Here is a 21,571-nt window from a genome sequence, read left to right on the forward strand (position 1 = left end):
TTACCTAGAGCTGAGCAATATGCCCAAAAGTGTTATAACAATGTTTTTTTCCTTTTGATTAATATCAATAATCATCACTATATATATTTAATGATAACAATAATAATGCTCATTTTACAGCTCTAATAATATTCTCCTTAGGATAGAACTCAAGAAACCAGAAGGTTAATTATAGTTTTTAGTTGATTGCTTATGTACAGTTTATATACAACGCTTATTACATTACATTACAGTCATTCAGCAGACGCTTTTATCCAAAGAATAGAATTCAGATTCTATCACATTCATACGCTGCAGGCACAGCTGTGGGAGCAATTTTTTGGATTAAGTGTCTTGCTCAAGGACACATCGACATGCGACTACCAAAGACTTGCTCTGGAACTACTAACATGAAGAAAGTAATGGAATATCTGCACAGTATTTGATTAGAAAAAAAGGATAATGAATAACAAACAGTAGTGTGCTATTGCCACATCCAAAGAAAAAGAAGACGACTTGAATGTGGATAAAATAGGTAATATTATGGCTGATAACTTTATCTTAAATAACGTATCATCGTTCTTGTGGAATATTTTCGAGAATATGGAATATTATCACCCAACCCTTACCCTAACTTAAACCTTTAAACCAAGTGTGAACCCTCACAGGTCTTTGACCTGAGGACCGGCCAACATGTCCTCACGTTCCCAACATGTCCCCGCTCTGAAGGTCCAAAACTCTCAAGTGGTCCCCACAAAGATAGATGTACAAGTACACACACACGAGCATGTTCAGTTTTTACTGACTGGCCTCTGATTGGTTTTAACAAATTGGTGAAAACTACACATGGAACATGTTTCTAACCAAGAAAATCATAGTTTTTTAATGATTCCATAGAGTTATACAGAAGATATACCTCCACTAAATAATGATATGAAAGATTCCACTTCTGTGCAGTTCATGTTATTGATCCCCAGAGGAGAGAAAAACATGTTCACAACCACAAATGTGTGTTCGCCCAAAAATGAAAAGCCACAGATTGACTGATCAAAGCACACAGCTGTGATGTCTGACCCTGAAAACCTCACAGCCACGTGGGGGTCCGCCTGCTCTTAATAACACCTCATGGAGACCTCTGTGCTTTGTGTGGGCTTCACTGGACTCAAACACACACACATCATATACATACACGCGCACTAGTGAATAAATGCTTTGTGTTCTACTACGATGATTTGTATTGTAGCTGTATTCATCTCATTTATATTCAAAGCCCACTCTTTACATGCTGTTCACTTGATTACAGACCTGTAGCTCACATATAAAGCTATACACACATGGACCTGATGTTGGACTGAAGCCCCGCTAATGATCAGTGGCGCTCCCACAAATGTTTCAAAGGGGTGGCCAGATGGGGCTACTGAAAAACCATCCATGATTTTATGATTATGACCAAAATATGACTTCAAATAAGGTTCTTCTTCCCCTGAATTCAGCACATTTTCATGAGTCATTTAAAGTAAATGATTCTACTCTGGACCGTAACATTCAGATTCAGTTTCTCACAAGCTGCTGCTGCTGCCGGGTGCACGCACACACAGACACACACACACACACACACACAGCAGCATGACAGCTGCCCCAAAAGTCAAGCAGAAACTTGCCAGCCGATGTGTTAGTTGAGGAATGGCTCGATTTGATACGCAGCAGAGCTTCCTATGAGCGGCGCACACATTTTAAACATCAGTGTTCCATCATGTTCATTTGACAGTGAGGAGAAAAATTGTGTTGACGGTTAATATTCAATTAATTGTGCAGCCCTATAACTGAATTTCAGGAATTGTATTATGCTGTTGTAGTAGTGAGGCTCATTGGAGGAATGGCATATTAATATACTTTGGTTAAATAAAATATATGATGTGCATGGACTAATACAGGCAATGCTGGTATGTTACTAAGTACATTTACTCAAATACATAAATATAAGGTACTTGTACTTTACTTGACTACATCCATTTTAGTTTGAGTTAAATCTTGTACTTTTACTCCTTTAGTCCTCAGCTGTAGTTTCTTGCCAGGTGAGTGTTTCCTCCGCTTCCTGTCCAGTGAAACGTATCTCCAGATGTGTTGATGTTGAGATAAACTGAAGGATGAAGTGTTCCTGTATGTGTTGACACAATTCTCTCGCTTCTTAAGCTAAATAGACTAATTAACATACCTCTTGGATCAGCTGGAAAATGCACCATCACAAAGCTGAGGTGCTAGTGAAATGTAGAGGCTGCAGTTACGTTTATCATTTAAGCTGTAAAAATATGAATGAAAAACAAGTCCACCTCGTGGTTCATGGTGCAGTGAAGTCAGTTGTATATCTTTATATATTAGCCCGATAGAGTGCTTAACACAAGCTTAAGAGATTTGAACGTCTGGTTCTACATCATAGTGCGTCAGTAGATATGCCTCTCGTGGATTTGGAAGCTTTTATGTGTCTTAATAAAAGACGGTTGCTAACAAGTAACTAAATGAGAATATGAAATGTCATCACGTCGACTTGTCCGCCTTCACAGCCTCGTTGTCTTTACAGCCCGTTAGCTTTCCTCGTCTGTCCTTTGCATTTACGCTTCAGAAACCACTAAGTGATGTCCATTTGTGCAGATTATCTTGCCGAACTAAATTTGTAAGTATCATAAATGTTTGTTTGCCACAGAATTAATTTTCTGCAATAATCCAAAAGCTTTGTGCAGGGAACAGTGTGATGCTAACGTCCTGTAAGTCATCCCTGCAGTATTGCAGTATTGCATCACAATACAGTCTGCAGAGCAGAGGAGACGCTCTGTCCTTACACTCTAAATCTTATCCTGCTTTTACTCTTTCTGAAATATGAATTTGTCAGCATGCATGTTGAGTGGCAAAGATAAAACATGTATCCAATAACTACAGACTTTGAGATCTGAAAATGAGACGACTGACAGGAAACAACCAACAAAGACAAAACACAGCATCCAAGAGTTTTATTGCCACCAGAACATTTCATTGCATTCATATCAGTACTGCTGACTTACAGAGAGCACGCGTGTTCTTTTACGTATCAGAAGTAGGAGGCCTGTTTCATAGAAGAAGTTCTAAACTGATGTGAGTGTGATGCAACATGTGTGTGTGTGTCACTGTGATTTCTGTTTGTCCCACTGTTCTGGTGTGAGGGTTTTCTGTTCAAAAGCGTGGATCTCTTTCAGCTCTTCCGCTAGGCACGTATTCACCATCCTGTTCAAACACAACACATGTTAGGAGTGTGCGCTACATGTCCAGTAGCCACAGGAGCGCTGTGCATTCATCACACACCTTTACTTTGGCTCATTCAATCAATCTTGATGTTTTAATAGGAGTTGGAGAGTGTCTCCTTCTCTCCAATATAATGGGACCATGCCACCGGACTTGTGGTGCTCAGAGCGTAAAACAAACTCAACAGCAACGTCTCTTTCCAGAAATCATGACCCGGTTACTCAAGATGATCCACACACTTTGTTATGAGCAGTTTTATGCAGGAACTATTTTCTTTCTAACAGAGATCCTGCATGAAACGGCACTAAAGGTAAGAGGAAATATATATACTGTATATAGTATATATTTGACTTAGGGGTGAACTGTCCCTTAAGTCTGTCGGTGGTTGATAGAGTGCTGAGGTTTGTATGATAGGTTTGATTATTTTTCAAACATAAGTTAAAATTAGATTTGATTAATAAATTGGAAAAATATATCTTGACAAAATGATGAAATGTTAAAACTACATGTTATGTTGTTATAGTTTTTGATTTGAACTTCAAACAGCACATCTCTCCATACAGTATACCTTACAACAACTATACCTTTAGATACTATGTGTGAGATCTACTGTGGTAATACTGTGGTATATTTGTTTGTGTAACTTAAACACTCTAACTTGTCATTTAGCAACAGAAGGAGGAACCCTTACACAGATATTTTCTTTTATTAAGTTGATTTAATGGTGAAGTTCTAGGTTGTACATTTTAGTTTTTGACAAGAAACTTGAGGCGGCTCATCATGTCATGGATTAATAATACATTAAACAAATGGTAAGTGTATGTTGAAGTACATGGGACTTAGTGTTTTGTACTATGGTATTGAATTGGGTATTGAGAATGGTGGAATGTCACAGGTATTGGTGTTGACTACTAAATGTCTGGTATTGTGACATCCCTATTTATAAAGCATTCTAGCAACAGAGGCCTTAACGTTTACAGAAAGCACAGCATGGCGGCCTTGATACACCTTCAGCTTTGGTCAATAAGCTTCTACTGTAACTTCTTTCCATCATCAGTTTCAGTTATTCCAATAGCTAAATAAGTTAGCTGGTATGAGATGACCTATAGGTATGACTACCGTCACTGCTTGTAATGTCTTTCTGATAGCAAACATGTATTACGTACTAGTTACTACAGTGTGCTACCTGTGTCTCTGTAACAGCGGCTTGCCCTCAAACTGGGACGACACCACCAGGACTTTGTAGCTGGCAGCACATCTGTTGGGTGACGTATCCTCCACATCCTGCAGTAGACAAGATCAAAGTACGTGTGATGATGAGCTCCATCTTGCTACCTGGCTCATTTTTTATACTATAGCTTTTATACATTACATTAGGGTTAGCTTTTATCCAAAGCGACTTACAATAAGTGTATTCAACATCAGCGTTCAAGAGAACTACTGGTCATATATTTTACTATACTATTTCTAGTCAGAGTGAGTCACTTTGGATTTTTTTGTAATCAACATCCAGGGTGGCATCATTCAGAAACAAAAAGGTGGAGCAGTGTTTGTGTTTACATGATTTTTCATTTGCTTGTTAAAAGCTAATGTTCTGCCTTGTTTTATTAGCTGAGGGGCTGCTTAGCACCACATCGCACTGCTTAACCAAACTCAACTAAAAAAACATTGAATTTAGTGGCGCTTTACTTGTTACACACACACACCCCCACACACACACACACACACACACACTGACGTTGAGCTAGGAGAACATGTAAGTTAATACAAATAACACACAGAAACCTACCACGTGTACAGCCGCAAGCTCCTTAGTAAGTCTATCCCGGATGTGATCCGCTGTAATAGCCATCTCTGCGTGAACAAAACATATTCGGTCAAAATTAGTAGATCACTAGCAATGGGGCTACATGTGTACAGATTTCTAGTCAGAGACACATAGACTGTAGACATACTGACACCGGAAGTAGTATAGCAATGCTCGAGTTTAAAATGTCTACATCACAGTTCACATATTCACAGTGTAGTTCTAATTTAGAAGTTCATCATTACCAAAGGTTGTGTATTAGACGGTGTTCTCGCTCATTTCAGTCACCGTGCGAGAGGGGTGGACATCATAAGTGACCGAATATTGTGTGTATCTATGACCAATCAGCTGCTGTATATACGCGTTATGGGCGGGACACATTTGTAAAGTAGCGAATCACAATATTAGGAGTCCTTGCAGAAAGACGAACTAAATGTTAATAGTGATTCATATAAACGAAAATACATATTTCAAATTGACGCAGTTTGAAATGGAGCACTATTAATTAGTTGTTATACATGATGTGAGCGTTTTATTTGCCTCACAGTGTGACACACTGATTTCTTTTCAAACATATTTTATCAGGCAACGTCAAAGGCTACTACGACATACACTGTTTACATGCTAACTCTCATTTCATTTGTTGAAAGTCAGTTATGCGTAACTATGCGTATGCATTCGGGCAATGGTACAATTAATGTTGTCTTAAAACTGGCAGGATTAACTTAATCTATTAATCTTAATTTCTATTTATTGTTTTTGTTCATGCTTTTACTAAGATGTACATAAATCAGCCAACGTTATGCTAACGTTACTTAGCTAATTCCATGGATGTTCTAACGTTAAAGCAGAAGCTGCAGAATAATACCCCGCTTATTTCCTTCCGCAATGGTTGTCGAGGTAGAACACTTCTTTGGTGTGTACATGTTGTACTGCACCAATGTTAAATTCAAAGGCCGTATTTACATCGGCTTCACGGTGAACCCTGAGCGCAGGATCGGACAGCACAACGCCGGGCGGCACAGAGGGGGAGCTAAGAGGACCAGTGGAAGAGGACCATGGTATGACCTAATGTTACTGTACATGTATGTTACATGATGAGCAATGTGTAATCACATCATCAGTTACATTCTGCTCATGTTCCTTGTCTTTTCAGGGAGATGGTCCTCATAATACATGGCTTTCCCTCGGATATTGCTGCCCTTCGTGTAAGTTTGTTTTTTGACGAGACTGGACAATATTTTGTACCAAAGTTAATAACATTAAATCTGACTATATTCCATTCAAAACGTGCAGCGTCAACAGTATTCACCTGAAATGTCTTCTCGTCAGGGTGTGAAAGCAAACAGCGCTTATACTTTAGGTGAATGAGAAACAAACTTTATGAGCTGATTGCTTCATTATGATCTAAGGCAGAAATACATAACCAACAAACGCTACATTCGTCCCTTCACAGTAAATTACAAAGAACAACACAATCGACTGTGTTGCTGTTTTCTTTTATGTGAAAATTACTTTCCTCGAACGCTGTCATTTTTTTTCAGTCAGGAATGGACTAAGGGACCTTTGTGCCAAGGCTAGATCTTGAGTTTAGTCCTGGATCAATGGTTGTTGGGAACATTTGGTCAAAAAGGAGTTCATCTCTGCCCTCTCACACTTTCTGCTCTAAACCTTCATATCCAGTTACACACACACAAGAATACATTTGTACAGTAACGATTTCTAATAGAAAGACAATCCATTCATCTTTTGGATTGCATAGTAGTACATACTGTGATTGTGATTGCACTCTCCAGATTCAGCTTCTACACGAAATAGTAAGACCAGATCACCTCAATGAAAGCATCTTCTCACTCCCATTCTGCAGATACTGATGAAACAACATTCATCATTTCAGTTTCAATAGCTTTCTGGAATGTAACAATCTAGAGACAAGGTTTTATTTGGTTATTCCACATAATTCTTACATTATATTCTACATTACAGACATTAGGTCAGTGACTCCACAGGGTTTCTTGTTGCTTTCCAGACTTCAACTTACCCGGAAATCTTATGCTGCTAAATGAAGAGTGTCTGTGGTCCCTTAGATATGCTCTCTTAAAACATAAAAAGTACTGACATATGTTAAATACATCCATCTATCTATTTATTCGTGCAAACTATGCCCCTTGAACCTTAAATTCCTGGTGTCCTTTTTCTCACTCTGCTCATTTACATATCATATTCATTTGTTTGAAGAAAAACAACTGAATCCATTATTTTGATATTTGATTTGATTAGAAAAACCTGCTTTATTCTATGCCTAATTCAAGCTATCATCATTATATTTGTCAGTTTGAGTGGGCGTGGCAGCACCCTCACACCTCCAGGCGTCTCTCCCACGTCTCCCTGCGCTCCAGGAAAGAGTCGAGTCTGCAGTTCCACTGGCGCGTCGTCTCCAACATGCTGCGGGCGGCGCCTTGGAGCAGACTGCCGCTGACGGCACGCTGGCTCAAACAGGAGTACAGGATGGACTTTGAGCCCGGCCTGCAGCCTCCGCTGCACATCCCCATCGCTTTTGGGAGTGTGAGAGCCAAGAAGAAGCTGCAATCTGAAGGAGAGGAGGAGGAGGAGGAGGAGGAGGAGGAGACAGCCAAGTGTTTTCTCTGCAAAGAGCTGGTCAAGGTAGTCTTCTGATTATTGAAAATTTAAAGATACTCTGCTTTTTTATTTGAGTTCAACAATATTTTGTGAAATATCTTCAACCTGACATGTACATAACAGAGTGTAATGTAAAATTACAGTCCGTCAGCCTAGCTGTTTCCCCCTGCTTCCAGTCATTATGCTAAGCTAGGCTAACCACGTCGTGACTCCAGCTTTGTACTCTGCACACATACATAGGATTAATTATGATCTCCATCTGAATATCTAACACCTAGAAAGAAAACAAATAAGCATTTTTTACCATCATGTAGAGCAATTTAACAATACTAAATAGTTGCAAAATGGTTAGCATGCTAACATGCCAATACTTGCATGTTAGCATGCTAATGTTTGCTTAGGCTAACAGTTAGCATGTTAGCTTGTTAGTGTGCTAATATGCTAACATTACAGACCAAACTGTAAAAAGAATAGCACAAAATACAACATCAACGCTTACTTACAACTTAATTACGCATTTACCTTTGGCTCACAGATGAAAACTATTCCTTATATCCAACCACTGCCAGACAGCCTTTCTGATAGTAGAGTAATGTCAGAGTTATGTTATGTTCTGTAGTGGGGAATTTCAAAATGTAATAACCTCAGTGGCGGGCCGTGCATTTTATACCTGGGCCTTCTCTGCTGTCCTGCAGTTGAACCACCTAACAGTTATTATTTGTTTCGTGTAAAAATGAAGCCAACACCTATAAATATACTAACTGCAGAGTGCAGATAACGTTACATGAATATGCGCACGGGATGCTGCGTCATTAACGGACAATGCATTAAAAAAACTTTACTTCCAGTAAGAAGTCCTTCTGGATTCATGGACGCCAGTGAAGACAGTCGAGCCTCCCCAGTTGTATTTCTTGAATACGTTTTAATGCGTTTGAGGCTGAAAATGTCCGCTCCACAGAGACAGCAGATATTGGGATTGTCACCGCCCAACAGGTCAGGCTAGCCCACTGACCAATCACGTATGGCTAGGCCAGCTAGCAGGCTCTGACACGTCAAAGAATACGCCCAACATGTCAAACTAAAGATCTGATTGGTTGAAGACTATGACAATCAACAATATCGTCCCCATTCACTTAAACTGCAAAGAGATTCACTTGTAAGTCTGCAGGCCTCAGGTCTCTCTTCTTACCTAGAGACATAGAGGTGAGATCTGATTGGATAAAAGCTCTACTTAAAACAAGCTGCACTTGAAGCATAGCAACTGAGGAAGACAGTAGCTGTGCAATGAGAAAATAAGATAATGGGAAAAATTATTATAAATTATAATACATGTAGTGTCTTTAAGAAAAATTATTAAATTATAAAATAGCTATAACGTTTTGATTCTGTTTAGGCCAGCAGAGAAGGCCTTGAAGGCCCTGACGGCCCACCACTGTGTAACCTTCATTTCAATACAATCTGTTAGTTTCAGGCTGCATAGTGAATTGTCGGTCCGTACTTCTTTTTATATCTCTTCTTTTCCGCAGGTGTCAGAAAAGCTGAGCTGTTTCCACCCGTCCTGTGGAATGAGCGGTCATGTGATCTGCCTCGCGAAACATTTCCTGAAGTGGGAGCCGTCCCACCTCCTGCCAGTGGAGGGCGAATGTCCGGCCTGTTGTCACTCTGTGCTGTGGGGGAGTCTCATCCGCCACAAACACTGCTGCTTCGGAAACCTGGAGGAGATCACACCGTCTGCGTCTCAGGTTGTAGACGATATACACATATGTCTGTTTAATATATTGGATTTTTGAATGTGGCTCTACCTAGCTAGATATAAGTATTACCAGTGAATGTAGTTTCTGCTTCACTAATTGGTCCTCTGATCTCCCACAGAGCCACTGGGCAGATGAGCTGCAGACATGAGTGGAGCCTGCAAACCTTTTATTTCCTGGTTGAATGACCTGCAGTGTCCTCGAGCATTATGTAGATCATGTGTAATGGATGTGCCGGTGGAGCAGGAATGTACAGTGACTTCATAAAAGCTGTCCAGCAGAGATGTGCACAGGTCCAACATATCTCTTCCATTTGTATCATTCTGTTCACAAAGTATCATGTATGTTTAAAATATTCCATGTTTGTGGGGAAAGCACTTGTAATGTGTGTTACAAATAAAGCGATGTTGTTCTATAGAGTGCATCAAGAATCATTTTCTGTCATTTATACAGTGGTAATAGATGAATACACAGATATATAATTCTAATAAACACATGTTGTAGGGAGGAAGAGCTCAGGTGGGACTAACGAAGGCTGCATTCTAGTCAGCTGTTCCAGGTTCAGGGTCCTGGTGTTGTTCTTGTCGGCTTATTGTCTTGAGTTACAGGATTGCACACATTTAACTCCATCATCCATCCATCCATATTTAATGGTATTACTGTTTGCTTTTTCCAACACCGAATTTAGGTTTTCAGGTAAAAACAGCAAACAAGCTGGTTACAAAGGGAAATTTGTTATATATTTTGTATATTTTGACTATTGGTCAGACAAGAAGAAAGTACAATAAAACAGCTTTTGGGAATTTGGTAAATACTGTTACTGCTTTTTTATATTTATATTTTTAAACAAAGCAAAAAATCAAAGATGAATCTTAAACTATATATTTAATTGAGAGTAGGCCTGGGAGGGAGGTATCGCAATAATTGATGCGTACTAAGAAATATTACACCTTAAAGATGGCAGTAAAAGGCCCTATAAAATAGGTGAAGGGACAACTAAGAAACATTGTCCCAATGTTCATGGAAATGTCCAAGAATTAGGACATTTTGGGAATACAGTTGGACCAGTGATGTAGGAGATTCTATCTATCCAAATAGCTGTGGAAACTTTTTTTTTGGTTTTGTTTTGTTCTTGGCATCTATCTGGAGGTGGCTATTAAACACAGAGAACAGATTTACATACACACTCAAAGACAAACCAAAAATGGTTCAAAGTATCTGGTTTCCATTTCTACATGACCTTAGGAACAAAGATGTATCTCATGTTGAATGAGTCTGAGGAAGGTTAACTATAGCATCTGTGTAGAGGTCATTTAAGCAACTGTTGTTGAGCGATGTGGTTCAATATTTAGTTAGTGTAAATGTGTCTGTTGTGAGAGGCCTCTCAATGTACTCCCTCTGTTTTCTTCAGAATATAATTATATTATTTCACCAGACTTTAGCTGCAAGGGAGGCAACTCATAAAGCTCACAAGCACTTAAAAATATGCAACATAGTTGCATTCTACTAACTGTGTACTTCTACTTCAGAGTAAACATTGTAGTACTACATATTCCTGACAGAGAAATGTTACTGGTTATGTTGCAGATTCAGAATTTCCTACAAAATATGCAGAATTTATAATAATATCCGTTAAGACGTTAGACGTTAAGTAAATGTAAGTACATTGTGCTGGTAATGCCTCTCTTTTACTCTTCACTTTAAGTACAGATTTGAACGGACTCATTTCACCGGCGGCAACGTTATTTATGTAATAGACTAGGTTATTCTAAAGTTGGCAAAAGATGAACAAATGACAGACTGTCGCTTGTTCCTGTGTAGGTTGTCGGCTCGTGCTCGTTTAATCCAGGGAAGTAAAGAAAGGTTTGGTAGTAAGTTATCCGGCATCCAGCAGCCAAAGTCCACTGGAATCCATCAGCTGCTGTCTGCCCGCTGTGGACGACATGCGCGATTCCACAGAGCCCTGATGCTCCGCCCCGGCTGCTGCACAGAGCCGTGTTCCATTGCTTGTTTTTATTAATATTGAGCGATTCCAAATTGTACCAAATTCAAAATAAGCCCTCCGTTACAGCCACCAAGTGTGAAGCAGAGCAGTAAGGGCAGCTGCAGTATGTACTACAAGTAAAAAGACTAAGTATGCGATCTGGAACGCAGCTAGAGATTTCTTGCTTTATAGATGGATGGGAGTTTATTTAATCATTTATTTCTGATTACTTTAATATTGTTCGCTCATTGATATGTATGTATGCATGTATAATATGTCATGTATATATTATTGTATTTGTAAGTGTGTTTTGTAAAAACTATTTAAAAAGCTATCTGACCCAGCTTCAACACAAACTCAGCTTCAACACGACGTATGACAGACGAGCAAAATCTTAAAACCGCTTACCTTGCCTATAGGACCTTTCTCAACCCTTCCGTATGACCAGCGTTTAGCCATCCACGTTCCCCGCAGCTCTCGATATCCATTCTCCGTCAACTCCGAAGTCGTCCGCCCCCGCCTTCCAACAGCCCGGGAGGAGATCCCGATTTCGGCATCCCATCCCCCGACCCAACGACCCTAATCCCCTCATCCTTTCACCCCACGACCCTAATCCCTTCATCCATTACCCTACATCCCCATGCCGCTCTCCCGACCACCGGAGATCCTGACGTCATGACTCATCACACGGCCGAAGAAGCCCAGCCATCGATATCAGTGCCTCCAGAGGGCCAGGTCATATACCACCTTCAAGCTCCCTCCGTGCTAGAGACATCTCACCCTGCAATGTTTTTCCCCAAACTTCACTATTAACCCAGGCACATGCATCTCTCCATCCTAGCATCCTTTCCTTTCCCCTTACTTCTACCTTTCATGTCCCACCCACTTCGGCCAATTTAGGCTAACTCCTCCCACCTCTATCGGCTACCTGAGCTGCATAGACTGCTCCAACAACAGGGAACAGGTAGGTAAATGGCACAGCTACGGGAGCAGCTCGGGGTTGGGTATCTTGCCCAGAGACGCAACAGTTGTTTCTTCCTGCTTATGCTGTACCCCCTCTCTTCCTCCACCCCTACCCCCACTAGCCTTGCCCATCCCACCTTAAATGCTCCTCCTCACTTCCACAGCTCCGCCAGCAGACAGTTCCGGCATCCTTACGACTTATTTTCCCCCACTACCAGTTTCACTTTAGCCACAGCAGTCGCATCCGCTCGATCATCCCCCGTGCCACACGCTCAGGCAACAGATTCTCACCAGTAACTACATCAACCTCGCTCAATTATCGATACATCCACACGCAATCCCCACATCTCCAGGGAATTGCTAATCAAGCTCCGCCGCTGCACTCAAACAGCCACTCCTGTTAGGGTCCAAAGCTTCTCAAACTAAGGAAGGCCGCAGCTCACAAGGGAAAAGAAGCCCCCCCCCCTTTGCTCTTCTTTGTCCGTTAGCAAAGCAAGGCCAAAACAGCTGGTTCAAGTTAAAATCAAATGGATTTACTATCCAACAAACGCAAAAACAGTTACAAACCGAATCACACTATTAATAATCTAATGTTTCATGAAACAGAGACCCAATCCGGGCCACCCGGCAGTCTGGTGTGTCTGGCCGATGGCCCGCAGAGAGTCTGAAGATGTCCGGAGATCCACAGTCCTATCGTCTCAAGGAAAAGTCAGGAAAAGTCTAATGTTTCACATTCTTCCCCATCGATCAGCTCAGTGATTGGCTGAAATCCGATAAGCTCCTCCTTGGCTTATGACCCGTTCTTCTGGTCAGACACCCCTCCTTGCAGCGAGCTTTCGTCCATACCCCGCTCTTGGCACATACCTCGCTAACCACCTTATATGGTCGTGACCTGGAAACCCCCCTCTCACAGACACTCAATACATTCAATGACCACACTCTTTGGTTTAAACTTCTACACGTAAACACACTGTGACACATACTATCCACTATGAGTGCTTCTAAACATACTAGGAATGCTTTTAAACTTAAATTTCTCAGACTCCCCACCTGCTCAGATGTCACCAGGCTCCACCTAATTCCCAGCCTGGACTACTCCATGAAGTACATAAGAATCGATCACGCTACGTCCCCCATCCGCCTCACAGGCCAAGAAGCCGGTTGCCTAAGGCAGACATCACCAGCGCCTTCAAAGTCCTTACCACCGAACCCTACTACCGGTACCTTTTCGGTTTCCTTTGGAAGGATACGTATTACTGTGCCATGCGTCCGTCCAAGAGCAGCCCGAAAATTCCAATTGCTTATCCGAAGCACTCTGCCGGATCTTGACAAACGTCTCCTCACCGCAACCTCTCCCGCTCCATCACTTAATTCTACTGTCTTAAATTACCAAGGTCATTATTACACTACCTACTGCCACCCACTGGCACGGAAGAGTATTTAATTACTTAGCCAGCCACTATATTGCACGCTCAACAATGGCAAATCATTTGCAGCAACTAATTAATATATATGTATGTATATATATATATTAATATTCCCACGGCACACCTCTCACTCCTATGCCTGCCCCTCACTTCGGACCTCCTCACCCGCGGCATCCATACACTCCGCTCAGGCTATCTGTCTCCCTTCATGGACAAAGTATTAAAGTCCACGTTCTTGCCGGCTTTCTTTGGCTTCCTTCACTGCTCCGAGTTCGCCGCCTCGAACTCCAACCACCATCCTTAGCGAAACGTCACCGCATCCAACATCTCATCCATCCTCCCGACACAGTTGTCTATCACCTCAAATGCCGCAAGACCAACCAATACAGTCCACCTTAGCCCATCTACCTTTTCCGACTAGACTCATACCCAAGTCTGTACGAACCCATCCGCGACTACTTACGTAAGCTCAAGTTCAGCCACCCACACTTCCCCACAAGATCCCCTGTTCGCAAAGGGGTCACGCGGTCACCACCACTTTCGCCATATCTTAGCCCGATCCGTAATACCCCCCCCCCGAGTTTACTCGGGCCATTCATTTCGCATCAGCGTTGCCTCCACTGCTTCATGTCAAGGAATTCCCGACCTCATCCTCAAGATACTTGGTCGTTGATCTTCCCCCACGTACCTCTCCTACATTCGTTCCAACCCGGATGACACCAGAAACGCCCCCCCGGCATCCGTCTTTATGAAGCTGGGGGAATCTTTGGGGGACTCTGCACCACCAGAGCTTCCGAAGAGACAGCCCCCACTCTACAGTCTCCATTCCCCCTGTTCCCGCCAGCTGCCGGACACCAACGCTCCCCCATCGCTCGCCTAACCTCCTTTGTACAACCCTCCTTGTTTCTTCTTCCCTACACCCCTACATCCCTTCATCCCTCTACCTCGACCCCTACCCTACAACCCTTCATCCCTCGACGCCTTCCACTTCCTGAATCTAACTCATTCCATCACGCAATAAACCTCAAAACTCATATTGTTATTGGCATGGTCCTTGTTAGTGAAATTGAGTTTTATAAACTTAGTTCAGGAACAGGGACCACGCCCAGAACACAGCTCATTTCCTCTGCACAAAGTATTTAAGCATAACGAACCTGTTCACTTCCTCTTCGACTCTGTTTTCACATCCCTCCCCCCAACCTCGTTTTTGTCTTTCTATTCTCTCTCTCTCTCTCTCTTGCAGGTTTACAGGAACAACAAGGGACTCTGCACCACCAGAGCTTCCGAAGAGACGGCCCCCACTCTACAGTCTCCATTCCCCCCGCTCCCGCCAGCCGCCGGACACCTTTTTTTAATACATTTTTCAACATACTATACCATGACTTTTTACGACTGTTTCGACATAGATGCCAAATAAGTCATAGGGAGAGAACCTGGAAGCAAGTGTGTAGCAACTCATTCAATATGGACATCCACTGGAAATATTAATTTCAGGGCTGAATTAAAATGTATCCAGAATCTTAGTAATGACTGAGGTCAGGAGTCCAGATTCCACAATTACAATCCCACCTACCTTAAACCAGACAGGACTGGGACTGACTAGCCACCAAAATAGGCCTGTGAATATTTGAGATATTTTCTCATTTAATTTATCAATGTAAATGTGAAATTACTGTGTGCTGTTTCAAAGCCCTCTCCACACTGCCAGTGTACCTCAGTTTCTTTAATATGTTATTTAATGTATAATTTACCTGAACACACTCAATATGTATTCTTGGAAATATTACAGTAGATAAGCTCCCCTTCAGAGCGCTAAAACCCCAATGTTCCCAGAGACTGATGCCACTTTGGTGTCCTTAATGTGTCTTCAGACCTGATACATGGTGGACATCTACAACCGCCCCCTGAGACACAGTGCAAGTAAACAGAAATGGTGCCAGTGGACCAATATATGGAAGAGGGTGTGTCCCTGTAAGGTTTAACCTGTGACAATCACAATCACAGTCCAGCATGTTGGCACCACAAACTCCAAAAAAAATACTTTTTTCTTTCAAAAGAAAAATATAAAAAACAGAGAAACTTTTAATACAGCTTTTATTTCCCATAAATGAAATGTTAGTTGATATCACAAAGGAAACATCAGTAATGATATAGGTAGTGATCATCATAAAGTAATCAACAATCTGAACAAAAACATTTTCAGAAAAGCATTAATGTGTATCAATTTGTGATTATAAGCATTAAGTTCATTTGTTGCCTCTATAGAGTGGTGCATGAATGACGTGTTTTTGTTGGCCACCACGGCCAACAGTGAGCATCGCTCTGGTTCCCTCCACATAAAGCCAAAGGTTTCTTTTCTATTTTTCCAAATGAACACCACTTTTTCAAGACACGTAAAAGCTTAAAAATTCTCGAGAGCGATATTGACAAAGGTATTTTATGTTGTAAAACAAAACTTTAAGCTTGTGTTGACTGCAGAAATGATTTCAGGCAACCCATCGACTTTGAGACAAGGGAACCAGAAAACCAGAATGCTGACTAATTTCTGGGTTTTAGGACTCATTCCCACAGCACTCTATACAGTTGTAACTATTTACCTATGATTGAAGTTACTTTAGAGAAGGAGTACATATAAAACAGACATACTGAAATCCTCCTCAGATCATTAAAGCCCCAATGTTCTTGATTTTACTTCTTTTTTTTTTACCACTTGAGTGGAGTGGAACAAGCTGTTAACACAACGTTGACACATAAACACCTTATGAAGTAGCTATGAATATTATGACAGAAAATACTTGCATATTTTACACATCCAGCAGATCAGAGCAGCATTTAGTCGTGTACTTGTCCATCTGCTTAGTGTAAGTCCAAGTCTCTTTCAGCTCTGGTTTGGACTCCACCAACTCCTGAGAAAAAGATCTGTCTCTTTCACTGCTAAATGCTCCACTATGTTCACCACCTACTCTCTAACTGTGTCTGTCTTCTGTTCGCTGCTGGACAGGTAGGGTAGGTTTGTAACTACAACAACCTATTTCACATTAGATTACATTTTCACATTGTTAATACAAAGATATTGATTAGAGCAGCTTTAAATTTGTGTAGCATTTGTAAGTAGCTGAAAAACTGTCTTATGCGCTTGTCCACTTTGTCTCCTCACTGTTGGACAGGTGGCACATGCACAGTGATCACCGGCTGAGAGGGACAGAAAACAAGAAAAAGAAGATATTAACCCATGTAGTGGTTGATTAAAAGTTACTGTAACGAAACTCTGCTTAGGGTCCTAAAAACAAACATTGTGCTGGCCCTGCATCTTTCCTTTGCTCCTGTGGTTGGTATATATTTAGGCATTAGTAGTCAACCCTGTTATCCAAAGGAGTGCCATGATAGAACCAGATGTGGATACAAGATTTGTGACACAACTAGAAAATCTTTGCAGCTGTATTGCTACAGCTATTGTCAGCATGTACTCACCATTTTGGGAGCTGGCGAGCAGCAGTTGACCACCTTGCAGCAGTAGGCGGCCAGAGTGACGGAGATGGCGAACAGAGCAGCCTGAATGACCACAACCTCAGCAAAGAAATGTGAATTGGTGCTCTGTAATAGGGATAGGGTTTGCAGAAATTATGCTTGGACAATATAAAGAAAGAACAGATGTGATGTGTAGCATTATAGGGTTGCTCAAAGTGGCAGCTGAACTTGGACAAAGATTATACATTTTCAAGATACACTTGAACTAATATCTTAAGTGACTCTATCGGTTACACTTTAACTGACACTTCAGCTGCTTTCTCATGTCAAGTGACATCTTAACTGTCTTCATCTGTTACTATTCAATTGCTTTGATCGTGTAACCTATAACTCACACTTCAGCTGCTTTCAGATTTGAAATGATAATGTAATCAAACTCTGAAACATGAAATAATTGTTCTTAAAACGAGCAAACAGTTATAGCTCACCTCAAGTTTTTGGCAGATTTCTGCTAAGTTAGTGGAGTTGGAGTCATAGTAATAACTCCAGCAGCCATAGGTCATAAGATCCATTTTAATCATAGAAAAGATGAAGTTGAAGATGGAGGCGCCACAGGCCACAATCTGCATCCCTAAACAGGCCTTCAGCTGAAAAACAGGGGACTTATGAGACATATGTTCTACAAGACATTTACAGACTGGATAACATACGAGACAAAGGACGTGATATTTAAATCCTGAAATTAAAATTGCAAAAGCAAATCATTCGATCAATTTACCCATTGTACTAGGTAAATTCACAACTATTATGAAGTGTCACAGCCTGATGAAGCGGCTTCACTCTCATCTGCGGTGTATTAAATCATTGCTGCACTGTTTGCTGTGTGCTCTCTTTCACTTCCAGTTACACGAGCAACACGGCTGAATCTGGACACATATGGACAAGTCTGCCGGGGGCCGGTGGACTTGTGTAACAACTCAACCTGTGACCCAGTGACTCATCTGACTTCTCCTAGAGGAAGTGACTGAAGTGACTTTTTTTGGGGTAGGGGAAGTCCAATAGTACAAAATAGTCTTCATTTCTCATGACAAAACATTTTGATCAACTTGTTCTCACTCCCAACTTGTCAAATACCGCAGCTTGGTCAATGCCCCTAGGCGTCCGATACCGATGCATTGAGGCCCCCCTTAGCATCTGTATGAGACACACTTTCAACTTGCTCCACTGTTACCCCATCCACGTCATCATCACTGATGTAGTAGCAAGACAGCCTGCTGGGTTGGATGGGTGAAACAAACACAGGATGTTCACCCAGGAGCCCCTGTTCATGTCCAGTGTGAAACCAAGTCACACTGTGACTACTGTGACTAACTTTACAGTAGTTTTGTAAACAACTTACGCACTTAACTCACGCCAGTTACATTACAAACCGACTGATTTTACGTTACAAGCATACTTTTTTAACCCAAACCATGATGCTTTCCTAAACCTAACCGAGTAGTTTTGTTGCAAAAGCAAACCTAAAAACTAAATAAACCTACATTTAAAGTTTATCTTGAAAAGACTCTCTGCATGTAATGAGTGAAAACTGACACGCAGCACATGATGCGTCCACTAGCTATGCTACATTGGCACCTAATGCATCATAGTTTGAGGCGTAGGGCCACTGACGAGTATTTGACGGGTTGGGAGTGAGGATGAGATATGTTCTGGTAATGTCTGGAGGCAGTAGGCCTGGATCCGTGTTCTGTACTTGTTTTCATACTGTACATTGCTTATATAGGATTGGTGATCATGTTGGTGTCTCCTCTCAGTCGGGTAACTCACCGTTGGCAGATGGAGGTTCCGTGCTGCTACAGCCAAACTCCCAGCTATTATCAGCTGTGAAGAGAACACACATCACACAAACCAGGTGTCAGCGTCCAGCCAGAGTTCCACCAGCTGACAGCACAGTTTAACCACAACAGGAGGAAAGAAGGTGGCCTGACTACAGCTAGGAGAACAAATAGACATCAATTAGTCTAATCAATTAAAAACAATTGACTGTCCAAATATGTTGGCAAGTAAGAGTAGAAGTGAGTAAAGAAAATCTGCTGTCAAGGTATTTCATTTGATATCATGATATATATATACTCTTTGTGGATAGAATAGTAAAATTGTCACGGTGAGGCCGACCCAGTCTGAGGAATCTCTGGTATAATGTCTTCTGTGGCTCTAACAACAAGTCTTACATTCACACCTACAGTAAGACTTAACTATACGGACACATTATAAGTAAAAAGCTAGTACAAAAGACGTCTCTATGCGATATTATTGCCTGTGAAGTGAAGTTATCAATGAAGCAAACTTACATCTCAAAAAAAGAAATGAAAGCAGAATATATAGCTTTCTTAAACAAAACCAAACGAGCCAAACACGTCCCGTAGTCAGCTGCTCTGAAACATTAACATCTCTACAGATGTACTGAATTACTTTCTGCTGTCAAAGATCCTGGTAATGAGTTCCATGTCACCGATGCTCCACAATCTACAGTTCTCCGCACTAAACTAGTCGGCTACTACATGTGCACAATGAATACGACCTCCAGAAGCAGTGGTGTAACTAGTACATGTACTCAAGTATTGCACTTTATTCTAGAGACTCTATTGTATGCCTCGTTCTACTTCTACACTACATTTCACTTTTACTCCACAACAATGATTTGACTTTAAAGATTAAGATTTAAATATTAACATATTAAGAACTTTTAAAACATAATGTATAAAAAAAACTGCCAAACAGAAATATACAAATTGAGCTTAAATGATTTGTCGATTAATCAATATGTTTATTCATCAATTATAAAAAAACTATTTACAATCAACATTTCTCATATCAAGTCCCTGAAGTATTTCATGGCTTCAGCTTCATAAATGTACAGAAGAGCATCTCTGGATCTTTAGCTTTGATGCCATTTCTTTACAAATACAGAAGTGAGTCCTGCACCCTGTTGCTCTCTGTGAGCAGTGACCTAGAAGCTTCCATGTGTGTCACAGTGTCATCAGGGTTATCTGAGCTTGAGCTTGGACATGACAGCTTTAGGAGTGAGAGCCTGCAGAGTGCAGTTTGACAGACTTTGTTCCACTCAGATCTTAAGAAACTGTGCCACTGGTTGCATTATGGGAATTGTAGGATGCAGTTGTTTTTTTGGATTTGATCCATACTAGGGATTAAAAGTCAGCTTCTGATGAGTCTCTAAAGTCCCCCGACTTCATGCTCACCAGCAGAGACGAAATGAAGAAAGGTATGTCAGTCCGCGCATGACTCAGGCCTTTGGACAGGAACACAGCCACGCAGGTGATCTGAAACACACTCAGGCCAATCTGGGTGATCTGGGGACAGCAGAGAGGATACTTTATATGAGGTCACAGAGCTCATGGCATGTATAGTTTTAGGGAGACACACACTGTACCCCCAGAGCTTTGGGTTCAGCCTCCAGGTACTTCTCCTTCCTGTGGACGCTTCTCTGGAAGCTGACTGCGACCAGAGGGCTCTGAGCCGGCCCGATGCCTTCCTCCACCAATGCTGCTCCATCTGCAACAACCACCTCTGCTCTTACTTTCACCTCTTATATACTCACACGCATAAGACGCACAAGCGTCGGCGGAAATCAGCTTCAGTATCTCAAGCAGAAAACAATATCTGGATTTCATCACGCTGCACAAACTACATAGATCTCCATGTCCTTCTTTCCTCATTTCGACTTAAAAACTGTGATTGAATGCATTAACAAAGCATGTTTTTACCTGCCATGGTCACGATATCTGCGTTTACTTCCCTTTATTAAAAGTTGTGTAGCGCTCCGAGGCTGCTGGTCGGATGTTTAGCAATAACTGATTTGGGAGTTCCGAGTCCCGCCCATGGATGTATTATAGGTCCCGCCCCGCGTCTGTCTGTCACAGCAGCATGACTCCTACGGCACGTCTTCTCTCGGAAACACGTTTCAAACTGGGATCATTACTGGCTGAGTGGTGCCAATTAAACTTCAGTTACATTTCTGCAAAAATCTGCCAATCAAGTTTTGCCAAGTAAAAACAAATCTTACCAGAACAATTTAAGTTTAGTTTGTTACTTTATTTTCATCTGTAAAAACAACATTCTTCTAAACAGGAAGTAAGTTTTATTTTCTCCATGCAATCTAAACTCAAGGTGCATACATGTACATGTTGTTAGCAAGTTATGCAAAAAATGTTTATATATATATATATATATATATATATATATATATATATATATATAT

The 21,571-nt window shown here is 41.4% G+C and overlaps 3 protein-coding genes across 4 annotated transcripts; 1 reads left to right on the forward strand and 2 right to left on the reverse strand.

Moving 5' to 3' along the window:
• Window positions 1-2,969: 2,969 nt before the first annotated feature.
• zgc:112271 (bolA-like protein 2) lies at window positions 2,970-5,370 on the reverse strand. Its single transcript, XM_031874291.1, has 4 exons — window positions 5,305-5,370; window positions 5,042-5,106; window positions 4,439-4,536; window positions 2,970-3,234 (listed from the first exon to the last, which is right to left on the reverse strand). The coding sequence occupies exons 2-4, from the start codon at window positions 5,102-5,104 to the stop codon at window positions 3,135-3,137; spliced, it is 261 nt and encodes an 86-aa protein (XP_031730151.1). The 5' UTR covers window positions 5,105-5,106; window positions 5,305-5,370; the 3' UTR covers window positions 2,970-3,134.
• Window positions 5,371-5,707: 337 nt separating this feature from the next.
• Window positions 5,708-9,867, forward strand: slx1b (SLX1 homolog B, structure-specific endonuclease subunit). 2 transcript variants are annotated; one of them, XM_031874275.1, is made up of 5 exons: window positions 5,708-6,120; window positions 6,216-6,267; window positions 7,394-7,723; window positions 9,226-9,441; window positions 9,572-9,867. In XM_031874275.1, the coding sequence occupies exons 1-5, from the start codon at window positions 5,948-5,950 to the stop codon at window positions 9,599-9,601; spliced, it is 801 nt and encodes a 266-aa protein (XP_031730135.1). In that variant the 5' UTR covers window positions 5,708-5,947; the 3' UTR covers window positions 9,602-9,867. The 2 variants fall into 2 exon arrangements, with proteins under 2 accessions (XP_031730135.1, XP_031730134.1); XM_031874274.1 differs by having other exon boundaries at window positions 9,226-9,867.
• Window positions 9,868-15,901: 6,034 nt separating this feature from the next.
• Window positions 15,902-21,530, reverse strand: LOC116398166 (uncharacterized). The gene is made up of 7 exons (XM_031874227.1): window positions 21,078-21,530; window positions 20,744-20,865; window positions 20,553-20,663; window positions 19,120-19,173; window positions 17,781-17,939; window positions 17,296-17,418; window positions 15,902-17,016 (listed from the first exon to the last, which is right to left on the reverse strand). The coding sequence occupies exons 1-7, from the start codon at window positions 21,082-21,084 to the stop codon at window positions 16,978-16,980; spliced, it is 615 nt and encodes a 204-aa protein (XP_031730087.1). The 5' UTR covers window positions 21,085-21,530; the 3' UTR covers window positions 15,902-16,977.
• Between the last annotated feature and the right edge of the window lie 41 nt (window positions 21,531-21,571).

The sequence above is a fragment of the Anarrhichthys ocellatus genome, unplaced genomic scaffold (assembly GCF_004355925.1).
Source record: "Anarrhichthys ocellatus isolate YVR2014 unplaced genomic scaffold, GSC_Weel_1.0 scaffold79, whole genome shotgun sequence".
NCBI lineage: Eukaryota > Metazoa > Chordata > Actinopteri > Perciformes > Anarhichadidae > Anarrhichthys > Anarrhichthys ocellatus.

Excerpts from the sequence above, each read along its gene's own strand:
- zgc:112271 (XM_031874291.1), bottom strand. The coding sequence starts at position 5,104 with ATGGCTATTACAGCGGATCACATCCGGGATAGACTTACTAAGGAGCTT. Across the intron at positions 4,537-5,041 it reads AGCTTGCGGCTGTACACGTG|GATGTGGAGGATACGTCACC; the intron begins GTAGGTTTCTGT and ends TGTCTACTGCAG. Across the intron at positions 3,235-4,438 it reads CCGCTGTTACAGAGACACAG|GATGGTGAATACGTGCCTAG; the intron begins GTAGCACACTGT and ends GTGTTTGAACAG.
- slx1b (XM_031874274.1), top strand. The coding sequence starts at position 5,948 with ATGGTTGTCGAGGTAGAACACTTCTTTGGTGTGTACATGTTGTACTGC. Across the intron at positions 6,268-7,393 it reads CGGATATTGCTGCCCTTCGT|TTTGAGTGGGCGTGGCAGCA; the intron begins GTAAGTTTGTTT and ends TATATTTGTCAG. Across the intron at positions 7,724-9,225 it reads TCTGCAAAGAGCTGGTCAAG|GTGTCAGAAAAGCTGAGCTG; the intron begins GTAGTCTTCTGA and ends TCTTTTCCGCAG.
- LOC116398166 (XM_031874227.1), bottom strand. Across the intron at positions 20,664-20,743 it reads CTGAACCCAAAGCTCTGGGG|ATCACCCAGATTGGCCTGAG; the intron begins GTACAGTGTGTG and ends TGCTGTCCCCAG. Across the intron at positions 17,419-17,780 it reads AAATCTGCCAAAAACTTGAG|AGCACCAATTCACATTTCTT; the intron begins GTGAGCTATAAC and ends TCCCTATTACAG.